The 19,241-nt window shown below is 37.7% G+C and overlaps 1 protein-coding gene across 3 annotated transcripts in view; it reads right to left on the reverse strand.

The window, feature by feature from the left end:
• Positions 1–8,962: 8,962 nt before the first annotated feature.
• Positions 8,963–19,241, reverse strand: part of LOC124776471 (barrier-to-autointegration factor-like) — a 29,702-nt gene continuing 19,423 nt past the window's right edge. For all 3 annotated transcript variants that reach the window (XM_047251484.1, XM_047251483.1, XM_047251485.1), the window contains exon 3: positions 8,963–10,944. In XM_047251484.1, the coding sequence (XP_047107440.1) occupies positions 10,798–10,944 (147 nt within the window). In that variant the 3' untranslated portion in view covers positions 8,963–10,797. The remainder of the gene's footprint in view (positions 10,945–19,241) is intronic.

Below are 19,241 nucleotides of genomic sequence, written 5' to 3' on the forward strand. Positions count from 1 at the left end.
GCTGTGGTGGACCTATATAGGTCACCGGAAATGACCGATTCCCATTTTCATAGTTGTGTGTGTTGATGTTTTAGTATCGTCATCTGAGGTTGACCTATGTAGGTCAAGGGAAATGTCTGATTCCAATTTTCGTACTTTTAGTTGTGGGTATTGGTGTTTTGGTATGGTCACCTATAGTTGACCTATATTGTTCAAGGGAAGTGTCCGATTCCTGCAGATTTTTGTTGGTGTAGCAGAATGCTGTATTTTTTTTTTTTTCTTTTTGTTCTTCATTTTGTGTTTTGGGATCATGGTGTGTTTTTTTTACTAGCTTGTCCTCACCCTAAAACCCCCAACTTCCCGCAGTTGTCCCATTGGTTTGATTGTATTTTTGGTGGGAAATGTTATTGTATTATTTATATGTATCTTCGTGTTTGTTGCCATGTGTATGTAGTGACGTCATAGAGACACTTAAAATAGCCATTTCCGGCATATTGATGACGGGTGGAATCAGACACTTCTGTATCAAATAGTCTTTCAAACACACTGTAAACCGTGCCTTATCTGAAACCAAGTTTTTAATGGTTGCTGACTTGCTGGCAGTTTATTGAAAATGCATGTTCCTGAATATTGGACCCCTTTTGGACCAAGGTAACTAATTTTAGGTCTTTATGTAGATTGCTGTTCCCATTTCTAGTACTGATATTATGTATTAAGCTATTGGTTGGAAATACTTGAAACAAATTTCATAAAGGAATAAATATACTAGGAAGCAGTGGTTAGAATACAAAGTTCCTTGAACAGGTTCCTACATGATGTTCTTGAATTGATACCACAAACGATTTTTATTACACGCTTTTACATGCGAAAAACTTTTGCTACGTTTGATAAGTTACCACAGAATATGCTCCCTTATGAAATAATAGAATGAAAAAATGTGCTATGCCCTTCCCAACTGAATTTATTATCGAGCTGTAGTCCCAGAAATGTAACACTGTCAACCTTTTCGATCTGCATGTCTTCATATGTTATAAACATGCTGTCGCTGGAGAAATCGAGCAGTTTGCAAATCTGACATAAAACTTGGATTAGCGTACTCACACTTTCCCCAATAGGACTAGCTTTTACAGCACAGGAGTAAACGAATCTGTCACATTACGTAATTTTTTGTCGTATTATAAGGCTGTACACTTTATTCTATTATGTGAGCAGCACAAGAAATTGAGCTTCGAATTTAACCTACAGTACTCAGTTTACATATTACTTCATACTTAAAAACGCACATTGTTAACATTTTACTTAAACAGTGCTTTGGCGAAGTTCCGCGTACTTTCTGTTCGCAGCTGCGAAGATAATATTTCTAATAGCGACCGATAACCTACAAACATATAATATGAAACACTAATAATCATTCTAACATCAACTAAAATGTACCCGGAGTTAATAAGCTAAGGTTATGACACGATTCATACGACATTCCTGCTATTTCACACTACTCGCAGTTATACTGATATCTAAACTGATGGATTCCAACTATGTCGTTATTTAACTGTCGGAGTTATCGGTATTCGCTAGCGAAAAATAACTTGGCAGTTATTAATAACCGTTAACGATAACGGTTATCAAAGAATAACTGGAACTGTGATAATGGTTACTCCAGAATAACCGTTTGGCCCACCTCTAATGCTTTCCCTCACATTCCCATGCAACCCAACATCAAGCCAGTGTCACATCTGAATTCCCCACAGATCTGGGTACTGCACAATTCAATTGGAAAGCCAAATGGAGACCCACTATTAAGTCGCTTTCCAGCTCTGCCAAGTGTCGAGAATGTTTTACCACATCAGTATGCAGCATCTACATGTCCTTCCCAGTAATCACTCAACGTATGACACTGTTTGCATCAGTTATATGCCCTACCCATCCTGGTAACAACACTAATTCACTCTGGTGGCCATTCCGCCCATCACAGAGAATTGAAACAGTAATCATTTACATACAGGCCAAGGACATTGGTACAAAGTCTCTTCCCCTCCCCTCTAGCACCAAGATGAACCAGTTACCTTTAGATCAAGTAGCACCATTCAAATGTCCATTAGCGACCTTTACTACAAAGTTAAGATAGTGTTTACAGCCCCAGCAAAAACAAAAAGACCTCAGTAGGGAGTGAACTACAAGCGCTATGGCCATATTCGACTAGGACTAATATCATTCTTAACATATCCTCTCCAACACAATATTGCAATCAGTTACTGTTACCATTCAGGGTGTGCCACACATGCATGATGTTTGCACTTTTACCTGACACTGCATGAAGTTCTCTCAGACTCGCTCAGTGTGCTCCCCAGTCCTTTATGGGGATGTCAAAGCACCAAATGTGCTATGGAGCTCCATCATAACATGCCTTCAGTGTCAAACTGTTGAGGGACTCATACAGCTGAAAGAAATTTGCCTGCATCATGTGACACACCACGATGTAATGAAAATACAATTTGCAGTAGCCTTCAGTTGAATTCCACAGGAAATCCCCCTTGATCTTCTTAATTATCTTAGAAGAAACACTACAATTTCTTGACTTTTTGAAGGAAGTTACTCAAACCTGGGAAGAACAACAAATTCTGTAGCATTGTTATCACAGCCAGCATGGGACAGTCAGCCTAGAACACAGGCAATTGCTTCATGGCTTTCAGTGTGAGTTCAAAAGACACTATTCCACTATTGTCAACTTGACCCTGCTGGAGGCAACAACATAACATGCTTAGCTGAGCAGATATCATGTAACAGGTACTCTCTACAATACTATATGGAGATAAAAAACCATTAGTTATACGTTTGGGTTACTAGAGATGTCTTCCACTTTCAGGATCATTTCTCTAGTTGACAACTTTATATTGGACTGTTCCATACAAGATAACTGTATCCCTCATTTTAAGTGCGATCTTTCCAGTAGATATAAATGGGATAATGTTCACAGTAAAGAGCCCTATTCAGTCCTCATTCACGAACATGCCCAAGCAACCACAAAGCAGTTGTAATTGACAGTTAAAATGTTGGAAGTGTGTGCACAAAATATCAGTCCTAAATTTTCTGCCGCTAAATGTGTGTGTTGTTCTAAACTGTTCACAACTTTAATGTTTGTTATCGTCCAAAAATTCAAAGGAGGGACGCCATTTTAAATTTTAAAGAATTGTTTCTAGGCCTCAATTTCAATAATAAGTTTTCATGATTACCGCAACTGAAGGATCTGTAAGCATAGTCCCTCAAATTGTTCAGCATTTTGAAATGTATTGGGTAGAAGACATGAGAAGCTGACGAAACGTATTTTCTCCAGTTTTACGAGGTATCTAACCAGTTCCAGCTTCACTGCACTGTGTGTGTGTTCCTTCACCATAACATCTCAAAATTCCCTAATACAGTCCATCATAAGCATATTAGGCTGGTCACAGGAGCATCCGGACCTGGCCTCATTACATTAGGTGGATACTCCCAACTGTGAATCCGGCCCTTAAACTTTGTGTATCACTGCCACACAATGAAAAGTCAAAGTTAGAATATTAACAATGTTACAAAAAGGATAAATTAAACAATTTAACTGGATAGATAAAAAATCTACTCGCCAGGTGGCGGCAGAATACACACTTCAAAGACACTTGTAACTTGCAAACTTTCAGAGCCAGTGCCTCCTTCTTCATGCAGAATGGTTGAAGGGGAAGCAAGAGGGGTGAAGGAAAAGGACTGAAGAGGCCTAGGAAAAGTGGTAGATTTCAGGAAAGTCACCCACAACTGCAGGTCAGGGGAGACTTACCGCATGGGATGAGGAGGAAAGACTGATTGTAGGGGACTGTGTCGAATGCAATTTGAAAACCTCAGAGAAAGGACAGGGTAATATGCAGATAGAGATTACTATTTAATCATCATGCATGAGTTAATAAGAGTGAAAAGCTAAGTGCACTGTACGTAACAGAGGTGTGAGGGAGCGGTGAAAAATAAGATGGGCAAGACAGTGAAAGATGTAGGAAACTAAAACGGAGTGAAGCAAAGAGTGGCTACTGTCAAGAAATGCTGAGACACAAGAAATTATTAGGTCTACAACTTTGCTTCCACCGTTTTGCAGTAGACAGGATTAGTGGAAAGTAATGGCGCAAGTCGTAGGTTGTAAATGTCATACAGTAAGCTTAGGCATTTGAGAACATAAATGCCATCAAAATATTAATCGATTTTTGATTGCATTTTAAAGTTATTCTCGGCTGAATATGTCAACTTACGAGCCCAATTCTCGTCATCTGTGGAAGGTTTTAATTTTATGCTTTGATATGAAGAAATCTGCAGCTGAGGCTCATAAAAAGCTGGGTAAGACCTATGATGATGATACTCCTGTTAGTGACAGAACTCTGCAGAAAATGGTTTCCATGCTTCAAGAACGGTGATTTTGACGATGAAGACTGGCACGATTGTGAAGGAGAGAAAGCTTTCGATGCTACTGCAACTAAAGGGAACAATCACAGGAGATCTTTATCAAAAGCGATTGATATGTTTGAGCCTATCACTGAAAGACAAATGGCCACAGCACAGCGATAGATACAAAAAAGGTGAGTTTGCAGTATGACAGTGCTTGACCCCATGTCGTGAAACCCGCCAAAACATACTTCAAAACGTTGAAATGGGAAGTCCTACCCCACCTGTCATATTCTCCAAACATCGTTCCCTTTGACTACCAACTTTTTACTTCAATGGCACATGACCTGGCTGCCCAGCACTTCCTGTCATATGAACAATTGCAAAATTGGATCGCTGCATGGATCTTCACGAAAGACGCCCAGTTCTTCCACTGCGGGATTCGTATGCTTCCCGAAAGATGGGAGAAAGTAGTGGCCAGCGACATGTTGTAGTGCTCGTTCCCACCTGCGATGTTCTGAGTTACTGGTCTTTAGGGGAAGAATCCAGATGGCATGTGTGGTGAAACGGTTGTCGAGGTTATGTCTCTCATGTGGAGCATGCTCTGCAACAGGATATTGTGAGTTGCCAGTATACACCATCTGCCTACGCCCATTCATCCTAATTGACGATTTGGTGGTAGTCATGTCAATGTAGAAGGTCAAACAGTGTTTACATAACAGCTGGTATATGACCCGTGTCATTTCACAGGTTGCTCTCCCTTTGACAGTATATGTTTTTCCAGTTACAGGGCTGCTACAGATGGTGGTATGAGGGTGCATAGGGCAAGTCTTGCAGCGGGGACAGTCATAGGGGTAGGAGCCATAGGGTACGGAGATGGGTGCAGAAGGAGCATACAGTTTGACAAGAAAATTGTGGAGACTGGGAGGGCATCAGAAAACTATTTTATGTGTGGTGGGCAGAATTTCAGACAGAATAGATCTCATTCAGGGCATCTAGGAAGCCATGGCCCTGTCAAAGTAGCTGATTAACACATTCCACACCAGAATAATACTGAGTCACAAGTGAAGGGTTCCAAAGTTGTTTATTGTAGGGATCAGCAGTACCAGGATTGGATGTGATAGCCCAGGAATTTTTTAGCTAGGCTGGTGGGGTAATTATGTGCATTGAAGGCTGAGGTGAGAATAGTGTTGTATTGCTGCAAAGAGTCTGCATCTGAACAAACACGTTTACCTCTGATGCCAAGGCCATATAGGAGGGAATGTTTGACATGGAAAGGATGGCAATTGTCAAAATGTAAGTACTGGATGTGCGTAGCTGGCCTTCGATGAGGACGAGATCGACATCAAGGCAAGTGGCATGGGATGCAGAAAAGGACTATGTGAAATTTAACTGGGAGAAGATATTCAGAAATTCCAGATATTTTCGTAGGTCAACCTAACCATGATCTTTACGTTAAAGATGTCATCAATGTATCTAAACCAAACCAGGAGCTGAAGATTTATTGATCCCATGAAAGCACCCTCCAAGCAACCCATGAAAAGGTTGGCATAGGAAGGAGACATGCCAGCTCCCATGGCCGTACCACTGATCTGTTTGTATGTCTGCCATCAAAGGTGAAGTAGTTGTTGGTAAGTATAAAGTTGATTAAGATGAGTAGGAAGGATTTCATAGGTTTGGAATCAGCTGGGCACTGACTGAGGAAACGTTCAGCAGCAGGCAGACCAAGTACATGGGGGATGTTGGTATAGAGGGAGGTGGCATCAATGGTGACAAGCAAGGTGTGTGGTGGCAGTGGGATGGGCACGGATTTCTTCAGATGATCAAGGAAATGGTTAGTAGGTTTGATGTAGGAGGAGAGTCTTTGTACTATGGGTTTTAGGTGTTGAGCAATGAAGGCAGATATACATTCAGTGGGTGCTTTGAAGCCAGCAACTATAGGATGGCCAGGATGATTGGGTTTGTGGATCTTAGGAAGGAGATAAGGTGGGGGTGCGTGGTTTGAGTGGGGTAAGAAGTTCTATAGATTGAGATGTTAGTCCTTGTGAGGGTCCTGAGGTTCAAAGGAAACACTGCAGGGGTGGATGGATTTTACATAAACGAACAAAATCTGTCTTGATAGACTACAGCTGTCACCCTTCCTGTTCATTTTTGATTATTGAGTATGGTACAATGAAATAAATGCTTACACTGAATGTTCACCTGTCATTATTTTAATTTCAGAACTTTACAGCTGAAGATCTTAATATTTATTTTTCTTTTTTCCTATCTCATTTTATCACATGTTCCTTGGTTGTATGCCAAGGATACAGAGGTCTATATAAATCAAGATTAAAATTTCATTTAGAGGACTAATTACTTAGATACATATTAGCCCACCTTCTTAGCAATAAACAGAATAAGGTGATACAATGGATATTTGGAAGGAACAGGGTTTGAATTTCAGTTTAGCTGTCCAGATATAAGTTTTCTGAAGTTCCTCTAAACAGGCTGGCAACGATGTGTAGGGATCTTTCGTTTGTAAATAAACACAGCCAATTTCCTTCCCAAACTCTGTCCTACCCAAGCAAGTTCAAACAAAATACACCACACAAAAGAGTGTAAGCCACGCAGATAATAGTGAGGGGAGTTAAAAATAAAATAAAACCAATGTTCACAGTACTGTCAAGAAAGACGTGCCACTGTTGCCTTGAAGAAAACTGGTGCTGGCAGTGAGGATGTTTACATACCAAATACATAATTTTTCAACAAACTTCAGTTCACCTGTGGCATGAAATCTTTGAATAACTCATTAAAGTGTTGTTCTTTCCTAATTTCTGTTTCAAAAGTTCTAGTACAAATCAATAATTATCACTCATCCCTAATTTCAAAATGAGTATTCATACTCTAAAATAAGTTATTTTCAAATAAAGGACAGGCTCCCCCTCTCCCCCTGGCTGCTCGTCCTTCACCTCAGCCGTACTGACCATTTTCTTTCTTTTGTGTTGTTCACTTTCACAGCACACAACACAGTGGCCACAGAAAAGGCAAGAATAGCAGACTTCCTTGTAGCACTCAGTAAAAATGTTTTGTGGTGGCCACTGCCAACACTGGTGATATAAAAGTACAGTTGCCATTACAAAGTGAATGTTGCACTGTGCTGTGCCAAAGCAATAACTAATGTGTATTAACAACAATTGAAGAAAGTGCAGCTTTTTCTCTCTTCTCACTTGTCTGAGTGTCGGGTTACAGTGGGCAGAGCTTGGTTCCTCTGCCTCCTGAACCACACTAAGAACTCAATCAGAAGGTCATTAACAAACAGTACAGGGTATCCTAAATCCTCACTTTATACAGTCAGCAGAGGATACCAAATTAAATATTCTGAAATGTGGAACCAATGGTCAGAAATTAATATTTCAGGTATTATAACACAGTGGATGAGTACTTGGTATGAGGCAGGTCTTTGTTAACAGTTTATGTTTTGTAACATGTGCCTATCTCATCAACATTGGTGGCATCACCTTGAAAAACAAAACAAGAAACTGTGATGTGTCCATGGCATGGTTTACAACTGTTTGCAGTTTCACACTTGTTTTCAGATGTGGAGTGCTACTTGCAAAAGGCTCTTGCAAAGATGCACTTGACATATGGTGCCACAGGATGCAGTCCCTGGAAAGCCAAATGAATATACAGAGAAAAATTTTGCAACAGCCATATTCCTAACTGGAAGAAATTTACCACCATAGATAGAAATATTAAAAATTGGGTCACTCAAATCACAGACTTACCCAAGGTTCTCTACAAAGAATTTTGTGATGATGGATCATGTGACAGAAGATTTCATCAGTAATCATCTGACATTGTAACTGTGAAATGCACACTTTGTAGAACATGGTGTGGAGGGTGCATGTACAGAAGGAATTACTCCCGTATCATAAACAACATGTGCAAGCAATGGGGTCAAATGATTTTGAACCCAGCATTCATTTCTGAGAATAGATGTTATCTTTTGTTTACAATGAGACAGACAATCAGTATTTTGAGAAGTTTCTGTAGGCAGCAAGTCACAGATATGTTCCCAAATGGCAAAAAACTAGTCTGTCAGTTGGAAAATCCATAGCTGAAGTTTTGGGATTCGCCTATACTGATATTCACCCAAAAACTTAGGAAAAGACTGCAAATCCATGTTATGTCTCATTGCTAATTTACAACAAAATTATTATTAATTTTCTCTATGCAATAACAATAAAGCTTCTCTCACTGGAATAATGTAGTTGTTCTCATATATTTGCAATTATGATAGTCAAAATATTCAAATAGTCCATCTCATCCACTTCATTCTCTACATCTGAGTTCTATTCACAAACTTCAACAAATGCTACAGCAAATAACATGCTGGTTATAAGAAGAGAAAACTGGAATAAAATTATTTTTCAAACGGTGGGCAATCATATCAAGTCTAAAAAACATGATCAGTTATACACAAAATGTAGTGCACTAAAAGAAAACTCTGTGCTGAGAAATAAAGTAAAAAAAAAAAAATATTTTTCACTTTAAAGATATTGATTTCTTAATCATTTATTTAATCTTGTAATTCACACATAACAGCAATGGTTTATTATTTTATTTCAATATACAGCAGTGCAACATTTACATTATACATTGTGAAATCACATAAGCATTAACATGAATGTTTCAATATCCTTAATATGCATAAAAACTACATACAGCAAAATAAACAAATGGAACATTCGATGGTTTAGTTTCATTGAAAACAAAAATTAAAAAATTATACCTGAAAATAGCTACATTTTAAATGATAATTTATTATGTTTATACAAAATAGATTGTAGTCTTTATGGAAGAACATGTCTAGAATTAATCGCCTTATATCTGCATAAGACATCACAAGACCAAATATGAATATCTGAGATGTGTCCAAAAAAAAGACAACTTTTGAAATAGAGCATCAACTGGCAGAGGGAGCATGCTCTGGCTACTGAGTACACCTAGTGGCAGAGTTTAGAAAACAAACTGTCAATAACATAATTTTGATGTGACCATTAGTTGCTTTGCCAAGCTATGTTTGGTGAAGTGAACACATGTACATGCTGTTTGTCAGATTAGTGACAAAGTGACATTAAAAAAAGCTTGAAGATTGTGTGTGTAAACTTATTTAATCTTTTATACATTTTGACTGCTTAATCAACCATATGGGGAGGACTGTATGAGTAACACACAGTGCTATGAGTGGCTTAAGTTTCTGAACATGACAGAAGATAGGTCAGTGAAGATACCGGTCCTGCATGATCTACCACATCAACAGATAAAGACCATATCAAGAAAGTTCATGCTGTGGTTTATGGAATTGTTTAACTGTTCAGAAGCTGCTGACAAAGTGGGCACCAGTGAAGGACCAAACCATAATTTTGTGTGACAAACTTCTAATCCATTGTGGCAATGCAAAATTTGTGCCACATTTATTGACTGATGATCAGACATGCATGTTGAAATTGCTTGCCACTGCAGAGACAATGAAAACTTCCTTAAGAACACCATAACAGGAGATGAGATGTGGGTTCATGGCTGTGTTTATGGTGCAGTTGTTAGAGTGGGTGGGCACAGGATCTCTTCCCAGGGGAAAAAAAGAGTTGGTCAAAGATCAAGGTGATAATAGTTTTTTGACCATAAAGGCATTGTCTGTCAGGAATTTGTACCACCTGGCAAAACTTGGAAGTTATCAGGGAATTTTTGCATGTTTCAGGAATTTTGTGGCAGGATGAGACCTGAACTGTATAATAACTGAACATGGATGTTGTATCGTGACAATGTGCCAGCTCGTGCATTGCTCCATGTCTGCAGCCATCTGGCAAAATGTGAAGACTCACAATGTGCTGCAGCCACCCCCCTCCAGACCTAGCTTTCCAAATTTAAAACCAGCTTGAAAGGCCGTTGTTTCCAAACCATAGAGATCAGGACAATATGATGAGACCTGTGCACCGTCCCAGAAAATGCATTCCACATGGCTTTCCAAAAATGGAAGAAATATTGGGAAGGGTGGAGAGTACTACTTTATGCGGAACAGTGCTTAAAATGAAGTATCATGAGCAATAAAGACATTATAATAACATTCTGGTCTTTTTCAGAACACATCTCCTACAAATAAAATTTCCAAACACCAATCTAAAAAAATCTATTATTCTAATCCCAGAATCATGAGAGTAGTTTCAAACTGAACAAAAAATGCACCCACTTTAAATAAAAAAACTGACTAACAAAAATCAATTACTCCAATAGGCAACAGTAATAATATTCTGACTTTAACACATATTACAATCGGCTGAAAGAGCACCAAACCAAGATACATAAAATACAATAAAGCTATTTAATTTGTAAAACACATACATAGCTTGAAAACTCTATTTTTAGTTCTGTTCCAGCATTTCACAAAAACTGATCACTCCACTCTGAGAGACAACGGTAACAATCATTAGCCTGTTTCTGATTTGCACCAGCTGTTGTCTTCATCCAACCAACAAAATTCTCCTTATTCCTCCCAAGAACCAAGTACTGTCCCAATACAGAATTTGCCTAGAAAATAAAAATTATTCACAATTCCTAAAATGTATGTATTATTTGTATTTGGTACACCATTATTTTATCAATATACAATTCAGAAATCTTATGCCATTCTTTTACCAACTGTTTGGCTGAGGAAATGCATTACAGGTGGATATGCAAATAAAATGATACCAGGGCAGCACAGCTTGTGCTCTTAATAGAAATGATTTGATTTGATTTATTTCGTGTTCCATAGGTCTAACTGTGTTGGATACACAAGGACGTGGAACGAGTCAGTTTTTTACAAATACACTCTGATAATCTTATAGCATATACAGAAATTTGAGAACATAATTATATAAAAATTTATACAGTATATTCTTTGGGCAGCAATACAGAAAAAGAAAATACATATTTTCTTAGAATCATTAAAACACTACAGAAAACAGATACAGAGCACACAGATACACAGCTCAGGTTAAATAAAATTCTTAGTGGCGTTATGTCAACTTGTATTATATAATATTAAAATATTACAATTTATTTAGTTAAAAATTCATCTAGACTGTAAAAACCTTTTTCTAGCAGAAATATTTTTAGTGCTTTCTTAAATTCACTCTTGTTATGAATCTTTGTCTTTATTTCGGGAGGAAGAGCATTGAAGAGTTTTGCTCTAGTGTAGTGGACACCCTTTTGTGCCAAGCTCAAATTTCTGAGTTCACTGTATATGTCATTCTTCCTCCGTGTGTCATGCTCATGATAATTACTGTTTGGTTGAAATCTCTATATTTTTACAAACAAAACACATGAGAGAAAAAATATATTGGCATGTAGTTGTGTATATTTTAAGATTACGAAAGCTATTTCTACACGAGTCTCTTGGGCGTAATCCACATATAATTCTTAAAGCTCGCTTCTGTGCAATGAACACTTTCCTTGCTAATGGCTGGTTGCCCGAAAAAATAATTCCGTACTCAATGAGACAATGAAAATCGCCATAGTATGCCACTTTTGCAGTGTTAGGTTCAACACATGTAGTGACAACCCGTAAAGCATAGGTAGCAGAGCTAAGCCTCTTACAGAGATCAATAATATGTGAAGACCAGTTCATTTTCTTGTCAATGTGCACTCCAAGAAATTTTGTTGTTTCCATTCTAACTATTGGTTGATTACCACGTCACACTTATCTCTCTCTTTTTCTGTTTTTGTACAGAATTGAATAAAGCTGGTCTTACTGGAATTTAATAAGAGACCATTCACCTTGAACCAATTAACCACATCTGAGAGTATGTGATTAATGAGTTCCTCAAGATTGTTGTCTGTTCTACTGCTCATAAGAATTGTGGTATCATCAGCAAATAATGTAAATTTACACGGCAGGGTTGTACATGATGGTAGATCATTTATAAAAATCAGGAATAATAGTGGCCCAAGAATTGAGCCCTGAGGCACTGCACATGTGATGTAACTCCATTCAGAATCTGAGGAAGTGTCACATACTCCACCCGAGCTATTCAAGACAACTTTTTGTTTTGTCTTGGAGGTACGACTGTAGCCAATTGCCTGCAACACCACTTATTCCTACTAATTTTGCTTTTTGGAAGAGAATCTGGTGATGAACACAGTCAAATGCTTTTGATAAATCACGGAAGACACCAAGTGCTAGCATTTTTTCATTAAGGGTTTCTAGGACTTCATTTGCAAGTGCGTAGACTGCATCTTCTGGTGAACAGCCCTTTTGAAAGCCAAATTGGCTCTTGCTGAGAACTCCATTCTTTATGAGATGATCAGTAATTCTTACATGTATTAGCTTTTCTAGAATTTTGGAGAAAGCTGTCAGTAAAGAGATAGGTCGATAGTTAGTTAGTTCAGCTTTATCGCCCTTTTTGCATAGGGGCTTCACAATGGCATACTTAAATCTACTGGGAACAACACCTTTCTGAAGGGAAGCATTGAAAATATGACAGAGGAATGTCACTTATCCACACACAAGAATATTTCAATAAATTACTAGATATATTATCAACCCCTGCAGAATTCATACTTTTTAGAGACATGATGATTTTTTGAATTTCTTCTACAGTGACAGGATTAAGGTGCATTTCTGAAATTGTGTTTCAATATACTGCTTGACAAAGAGTTACAGCTTCATCAACATTGGGCTTGCAACCAATCTGTTGAGTTACTGATAGGAAGTGTTTATTAAAAATCTCAGCCACCGTTTTGGGGTTATCTACTAGGGTACCTTCATATCTGATATTATTTACATCTTCTTTACTTGTTTTATCTCTTCCTTTTTTTTACAATGCTCCAAATTGTTTTTATTTTATTATTAGAATTATCTATTTTCTTCTCATAATAAAGGGCTTTTGATTCCGTATTAATTTCTGCAAAATTTTCTACATCTTTACAGAACCTTATTGCAGCATATGTTTCCCTTTTGGTTTTACATTACTGTTTTATACCTCTTGTAATCCAAGGCTTGCTTACAGAATTGGAAGCACTGTTTCTGACCCATTTCTTGGGAAATATTTCTTCAAAAAGAGCACAGAATTCATTTATAAAACAGTTAAATTTAGTGTCAACATCATCATGGCTATATACTAAAGACCAATCCATTTGCTGCAACCAGTGGTTGAAAGTTCCTTTTGCCTCTTCATTAATTACTCTTATGAATTTCCATTGAGGAAATTCTTTTTTGAACAGATTAACGTCATACATAGTGAGAATTTGTCCATCGTGATCTGAAAGCCCAGTTACAACCTGCCTGACAATATAATTCTGGTGTCTATTTACATCTAAAAAAATGTTGTCTATCATAGTTTGGCACTCGGATGTAATTCTTGTTGGGAAGTTTATTACTGATGTCAGATTATGTAAGGTCATCACAATCTCAAAGTCTATTTTATTCTTATTTTCTGTCAAAAAGTTTATATTGAAATCACCTAAAACTACAATATCCTTCGCTTTTGAAAGTAACCCTGACAGAAGGAGTTCCACTGAATGCAGAAAAGTTTTTATGTCACCTGAAGGAGCCCTGTAGACAGCCAACACTATTATTGGGTAGAATTTAGTTGTTATTTCTGTGGCACATGCCTCAAATTGTTGTTCCACACAATATTTCTTAATATCTATAGCTTTGTATGCTACACTATCCTTAACATAAATTGCTACTCCACCTTTATCTTTACTTTCCCTATAGTAGTATGTTACTAAACTATAACTTACTATAGATGGCAAGGCACATTTATCAGTAACATGGTGCTCAGTTAAGCACAAAATCTGGGCATTATTTATACTGTCATTTTCACTAATGTTAATAAGGAGTTGATCTGTTTTGTTTAAGAGGCCCCTTATATTTTGATGAAAGAAAGAGGTGCCTTCCTCTTGCTTTTTCATTCTATTAGTGCTGTTACCTGACTGAGAATCCATTGGAGTCTGTCTTGAGACTGGAGAGAGGAGACACCTGACACTACCTACTGTTGTCCCTTCTTTTTCTTCAGGCCCACATACAAAAAATCCTTGAAATGACAAGGAGGCTCAGCATTTCTTCTGTCCAACAGCCTTCTATTTGTTGTTGTCGATGGTGATGATGTTTCTGAGACTTCAAATGTTGGTTCTACCACGACTGCTGTGTTTCCTTGTGAACTTTGAGTCTTCTCGTTTTTTGTTATTTTCGTCTAAAATAATACTTGGCTGATGAGGAACAGTAGTTCTTTTGTTGTTGAAATCGATGTCTACTGTTCTTTCTGTTAAAATTTGGTCTTTTTTACATGTTTTGCTGCTGCTGCTGCTGCTGTTTCTAATGATTTTTTTTGAAGCGTTTTCATTATGAAGTCAGGTGATGGCGATGCAATTATTGTTTTGGTTTTTATTACCCTGGTTATCAGGCTTGTCAGATATTCTTTCCCCAAGCCATTCAGGTGAAGTCGGTGTTGCGTGTAGAATCTACGTCCAATACTGCTTATATCAACGCATTTCACGTTTTTAAAATGTCTGCAGATTTTTGAAAACTGACTGTTGGCACTTTCTATTTCCCTGTTCACACATGACCATCTTACAAGTTCATAGCGATGCGGAATATTGACAAGTATTACGTTAGTTTGAGTGAGGTTCCTCACTGTTTAAGATCACGCGTTGCACTCGCTGTTTCATTTTTGTAGATGTCGTTTGCGCCTCCCGGAAGTACAACGAAGTCTTTATCATGCAGATTTTTTGCCTCTGCGGATTCGGTCATTTTTTATTTTCACTAAGTGGGGCTCCTGGTTTCACTATACCACACGAAAATGTTTTAGTTGTTTCTTTTAGTTTACTCGCAAGTCCACGACCATGGCTGTCTGAAAACACAAACAGTTTCCTGTTATTGGAGTTCACAATTTGCGAATCTTTTGTATTGTTTAACTACACACTTTGACACAATTTTTGGTTGGCACATTTATATTGACCTCCTTCACAGTTGTTTGCGTCAGTAAATTTTCTTCTCTTACCTTATTCCCTACAGTGCCTTTTTGCTTTTCCCATCGTTCATGCGAACTGTACGTTGCATTTTCACTATCGGCAATCTAAAGTACTTGAAATGTGTTTTCGTGCACAAAGCTTGCGTAACTTTCACAGGTTTTCTGAATTTGCACTTTGGTCCTGCTGTTTTTGCACTTTACATCTGACCACTTTTCCGTAACAGTGGAACTATCTCGCGCAAGTTTTAGCGTGTTCAGTTGACTATTTTCTTGTTGTATTTTCGAAATGTCCATTTTCAAACTGCCGATTATGAACTGTAAGCTCGTGATGCGTTCATTCAGTTTCTTGATTTCGTCTTTACAATTTTCACACGATTTCTTTTTTACGACAAAATATATGTTTTTCAGGAAGGACACTTGCTTAACTTTTACTGTAGCCGCCATGAGATGTGGGTCTATGGTTATGATGTTGCGACCAAAAGTTCAGCCATCGCAATTGGTCAGGAAGGGTGCTCCAAAATACCACAGTGAAGATTGCCAGGGCTGCACAGCTTGTGCCTATTTAACGACATCCAAGATGACAATCATGGTTCTCATTGAAACAACACCTCATTCTTCTTATGGTTTCAAGAATTTAACTTATCTTTCACATGGCATTAAAGCTAATTCAGGTTGCTTAATTAATGGTAGTGTCATTCAGGAAGGAACTGTGTAGGTAAATTAAGTTTTGAACACCAAAATGAAATTTTTAATAAAATCATGTCAAGAGTATTCGTCTGTATTACATCCATCCATTGTTAGGAACATATATAATCAATTAATTTTACTCAGGAACAATCAAATAATGAAAGAGACACCAAAAGTGCTGCTTTTATAATGTTTGAAGCCTGTGACAACTCTGATTAACATACTGTCAGCTTACTATGCAACTGCTGATCATAACAACACCCAATTACTTCAAAGCGATTATCTGGACTAGTGTAATATTATTGAAATTCTTCTCACGCCGAAAAATAACAAACGCATATTTGAAACCAGAAACATATTAACAAGATTTGGGTTGGGATAGTTTCAGACCAATTATCAAAAATGTAATCAGCATTGTTCACTTAAATGACAGGTACGTATTGGACCTTCTAACCTACTTCATGTATTTCAATTGTAACCACTGAATGATAACTTTTCTGTAATTTTGAACAATTTCTGTGATTGCAATTAACAAAATTACTATAGGTAACAATTTCTGATGGTCAGCAAATATATTCAAGACCCGCAAGAAATCACTGAGAAAGCCAGTACAGCGTAAGATTTCAGCAAGGACACTCTGACGTAATAAATAGTACACCCGATACAACAACTGTCTTTATATAATTATTGACAATCATGCAGTTCTCTACCCATTTCCACTTAACAAACTTCTAGAAAACAGCACCTGCAGTGAAGCATGAAGATCAAGAAAAGTTTGCATCATTAATTATTATTCACCAACGTAGGAAAAGACACAATGCTACTTACTATAAAAAAGACATGTCAAGTTGCAGAAAGGTACAATTAAAAGACAGAGTTTGCAGTTATGTGTGCGTGAGGTGTGCTTGCTTGTGTGTGTGTGTGTGTGTGTGTGTGTGTGTGTGTGTGTGTGCATCTTTTAATTGTGCCTGTCTGCAACTTGACGTGTCTTCTTTACAGTAAGTAGCAATCTGTCTCTTTCTACCTGGAGTTTCCATTGTTCAACTGATTAATATTCTGAAGATACTGCATTATAGCCACCAAATTGCAAGAACTTTATGTTTCAGTGATCATTAACATTTCAGAAAGACAATTAACTTTTTTTTTTTTTTTTTGGCCATATTCTTTTATTCCCAGTGTTACAGATACTCTGCATTGCCCAATGGAGATTCGCACCAATATTACCATGTCTCTGCTACACAGCATACCAAATAGACCTTCAAGATTAAAACAGCAAATTGGTCATAATGCTAGTCACATAATGTTCTATGCTCAATTAGAGTTATAGGTCACTCTGCGCAGAGAGGGGTTACCTGCAGACAAAATTAATTAAATTACACCAAGACATGTTAGGAGTTAAAAAGAGGGAACTACAAAATGTAACATGGAAAAATTGTTAAAAGAAGGATGGGAAGAATGAAAATTTAAAATATTCTGCATGATGGATTAAAGCAGCAAGCACATGCAATACTTGAGATGACCATCTGCAGTATATGTCATAAAGGTGGAGATAGAATACTAATATTAGGAGAAGATGAAAGAACAGAATTATATTTAAGAAGTCCATTTAATTACTGTGCAAGTTAGACAGCTATCCTGTGCCATAAACGGAAGAAAATATTGGTGTGGAAGTAATCATTGAGCTGTTAGCAACGTACGGGTTCAATATAGCAACAGGACAATGAATTCAAACACCCATTACCAGATGCTATCTACAACACCTTTTTGAAACGGAAAGTTCATTGTACACAAAGTGGGTAAATGGTAAAGGGGCAATGTTGTTAGCAAAAACCTCAAAAAGTTCTTGACTAATTGCCTTCAATTTTTTACACAGTACTCTGACAAACATTCAGGGCTTAGGCTACATATTATTTTTAAACAATAATGTGCAGGTTTTCTGTTAAAATCAAACTGAGAAAAAAAATTCTGTGCCCTGAAAATGTATGGTTTGGTTTTCCTTCTTACAGTTAATCTTAATTACAACAGCAGGGCACTTAAATCATTATACAAACTGTTTCCTCTGTATTTATTCCCCTCCACATATATTCCTTCTCTTTACATACTCCCTTTGTCAGAAAAGTTCCAGGACATGTTTGTTTTTTATTTCTGAGTTTGCAACACTAAAAAGGAGCAGATGTTTTTATGTTATCTGGTATTTGTGCATCCTTGAAATTACCTTGGCCAGGTTTCTGCACAAACTCACTAGGTAGCAAGGTTGTGCTTAGCAACACACTGTTCGGATTCTTGGTGCATTAGTTACGGTGACAACGGGTGCTGATCGGGAGCAAAGAGTGAACATTAAGTTTCACATTAAGCTCTAGTGAAACATGGACAATGATGAAGCAAGCATATGCAGGCATGGCTCTTACAAGAAGTTATGTTTTCAAGTGACACAAAAGATTTCGTGAAGGCAGAGATTCAGTGCAACATGATTCCAGAGCCGGTCACCCTTCTAGGCACATAATTAAAGCAAACATGGAGAGTATATGGCAGTTATTGCAAGAAGACTGTCATGTTCCTGTGCCCATAATATCAGAAGAACGTAATTTGAATCATGATGTGTCAGAAGATTTTAGGCGAAGAGTTAGGGAAGTGGAAACTTAATGCAGAACACTTCCCTAACACACTAACAGATGAATAGAAAGAGGAAAGATAAAGAATGTCAGCTAACTACTGGATAGGGCCAGACATTATCACACAGTTCTGTCAAAGATTATGGCTGGGGATGAAAGTTGGTACTACTGGCATGACTCTCACATGATGCGTCAAAGTGCTGAATGGTGGGGTCCTTGACTACCAGCCTCAAAAGAAGTCAAATGAACTGAATTCTTTACATCAAAGCCGTGAAACATTTGAAACAAGCAATCTGACATCACCACCCAGACTTGTGGCATGCTAAGGACAGGTTCTGCTGCATGACTGTGCAAGATTCTGTACCACTTTAATCATTGCTGAGTATGTGGCCAGACATTCTCTTATTGCCATCCCACATCCGCCATATTCACCCAACCTCACCTTACGATCTTTTCTTGTTACTGCAAACGAAAAAGTGACATAAAGAAAAGCTTCATCAATATATTACAGACATCCAATTCCCTGCTTGCTTCCAAGACTTCGAGAAATGTTGGAACTGTGTATAGGGGA

Source organism: Schistocerca piceifrons, chromosome 2 (genome assembly GCF_021461385.2).
Source record: "Schistocerca piceifrons isolate TAMUIC-IGC-003096 chromosome 2, iqSchPice1.1, whole genome shotgun sequence".
Lineage (NCBI taxonomy): Eukaryota > Metazoa > Arthropoda > Insecta > Orthoptera > Acrididae > Schistocerca > Schistocerca piceifrons.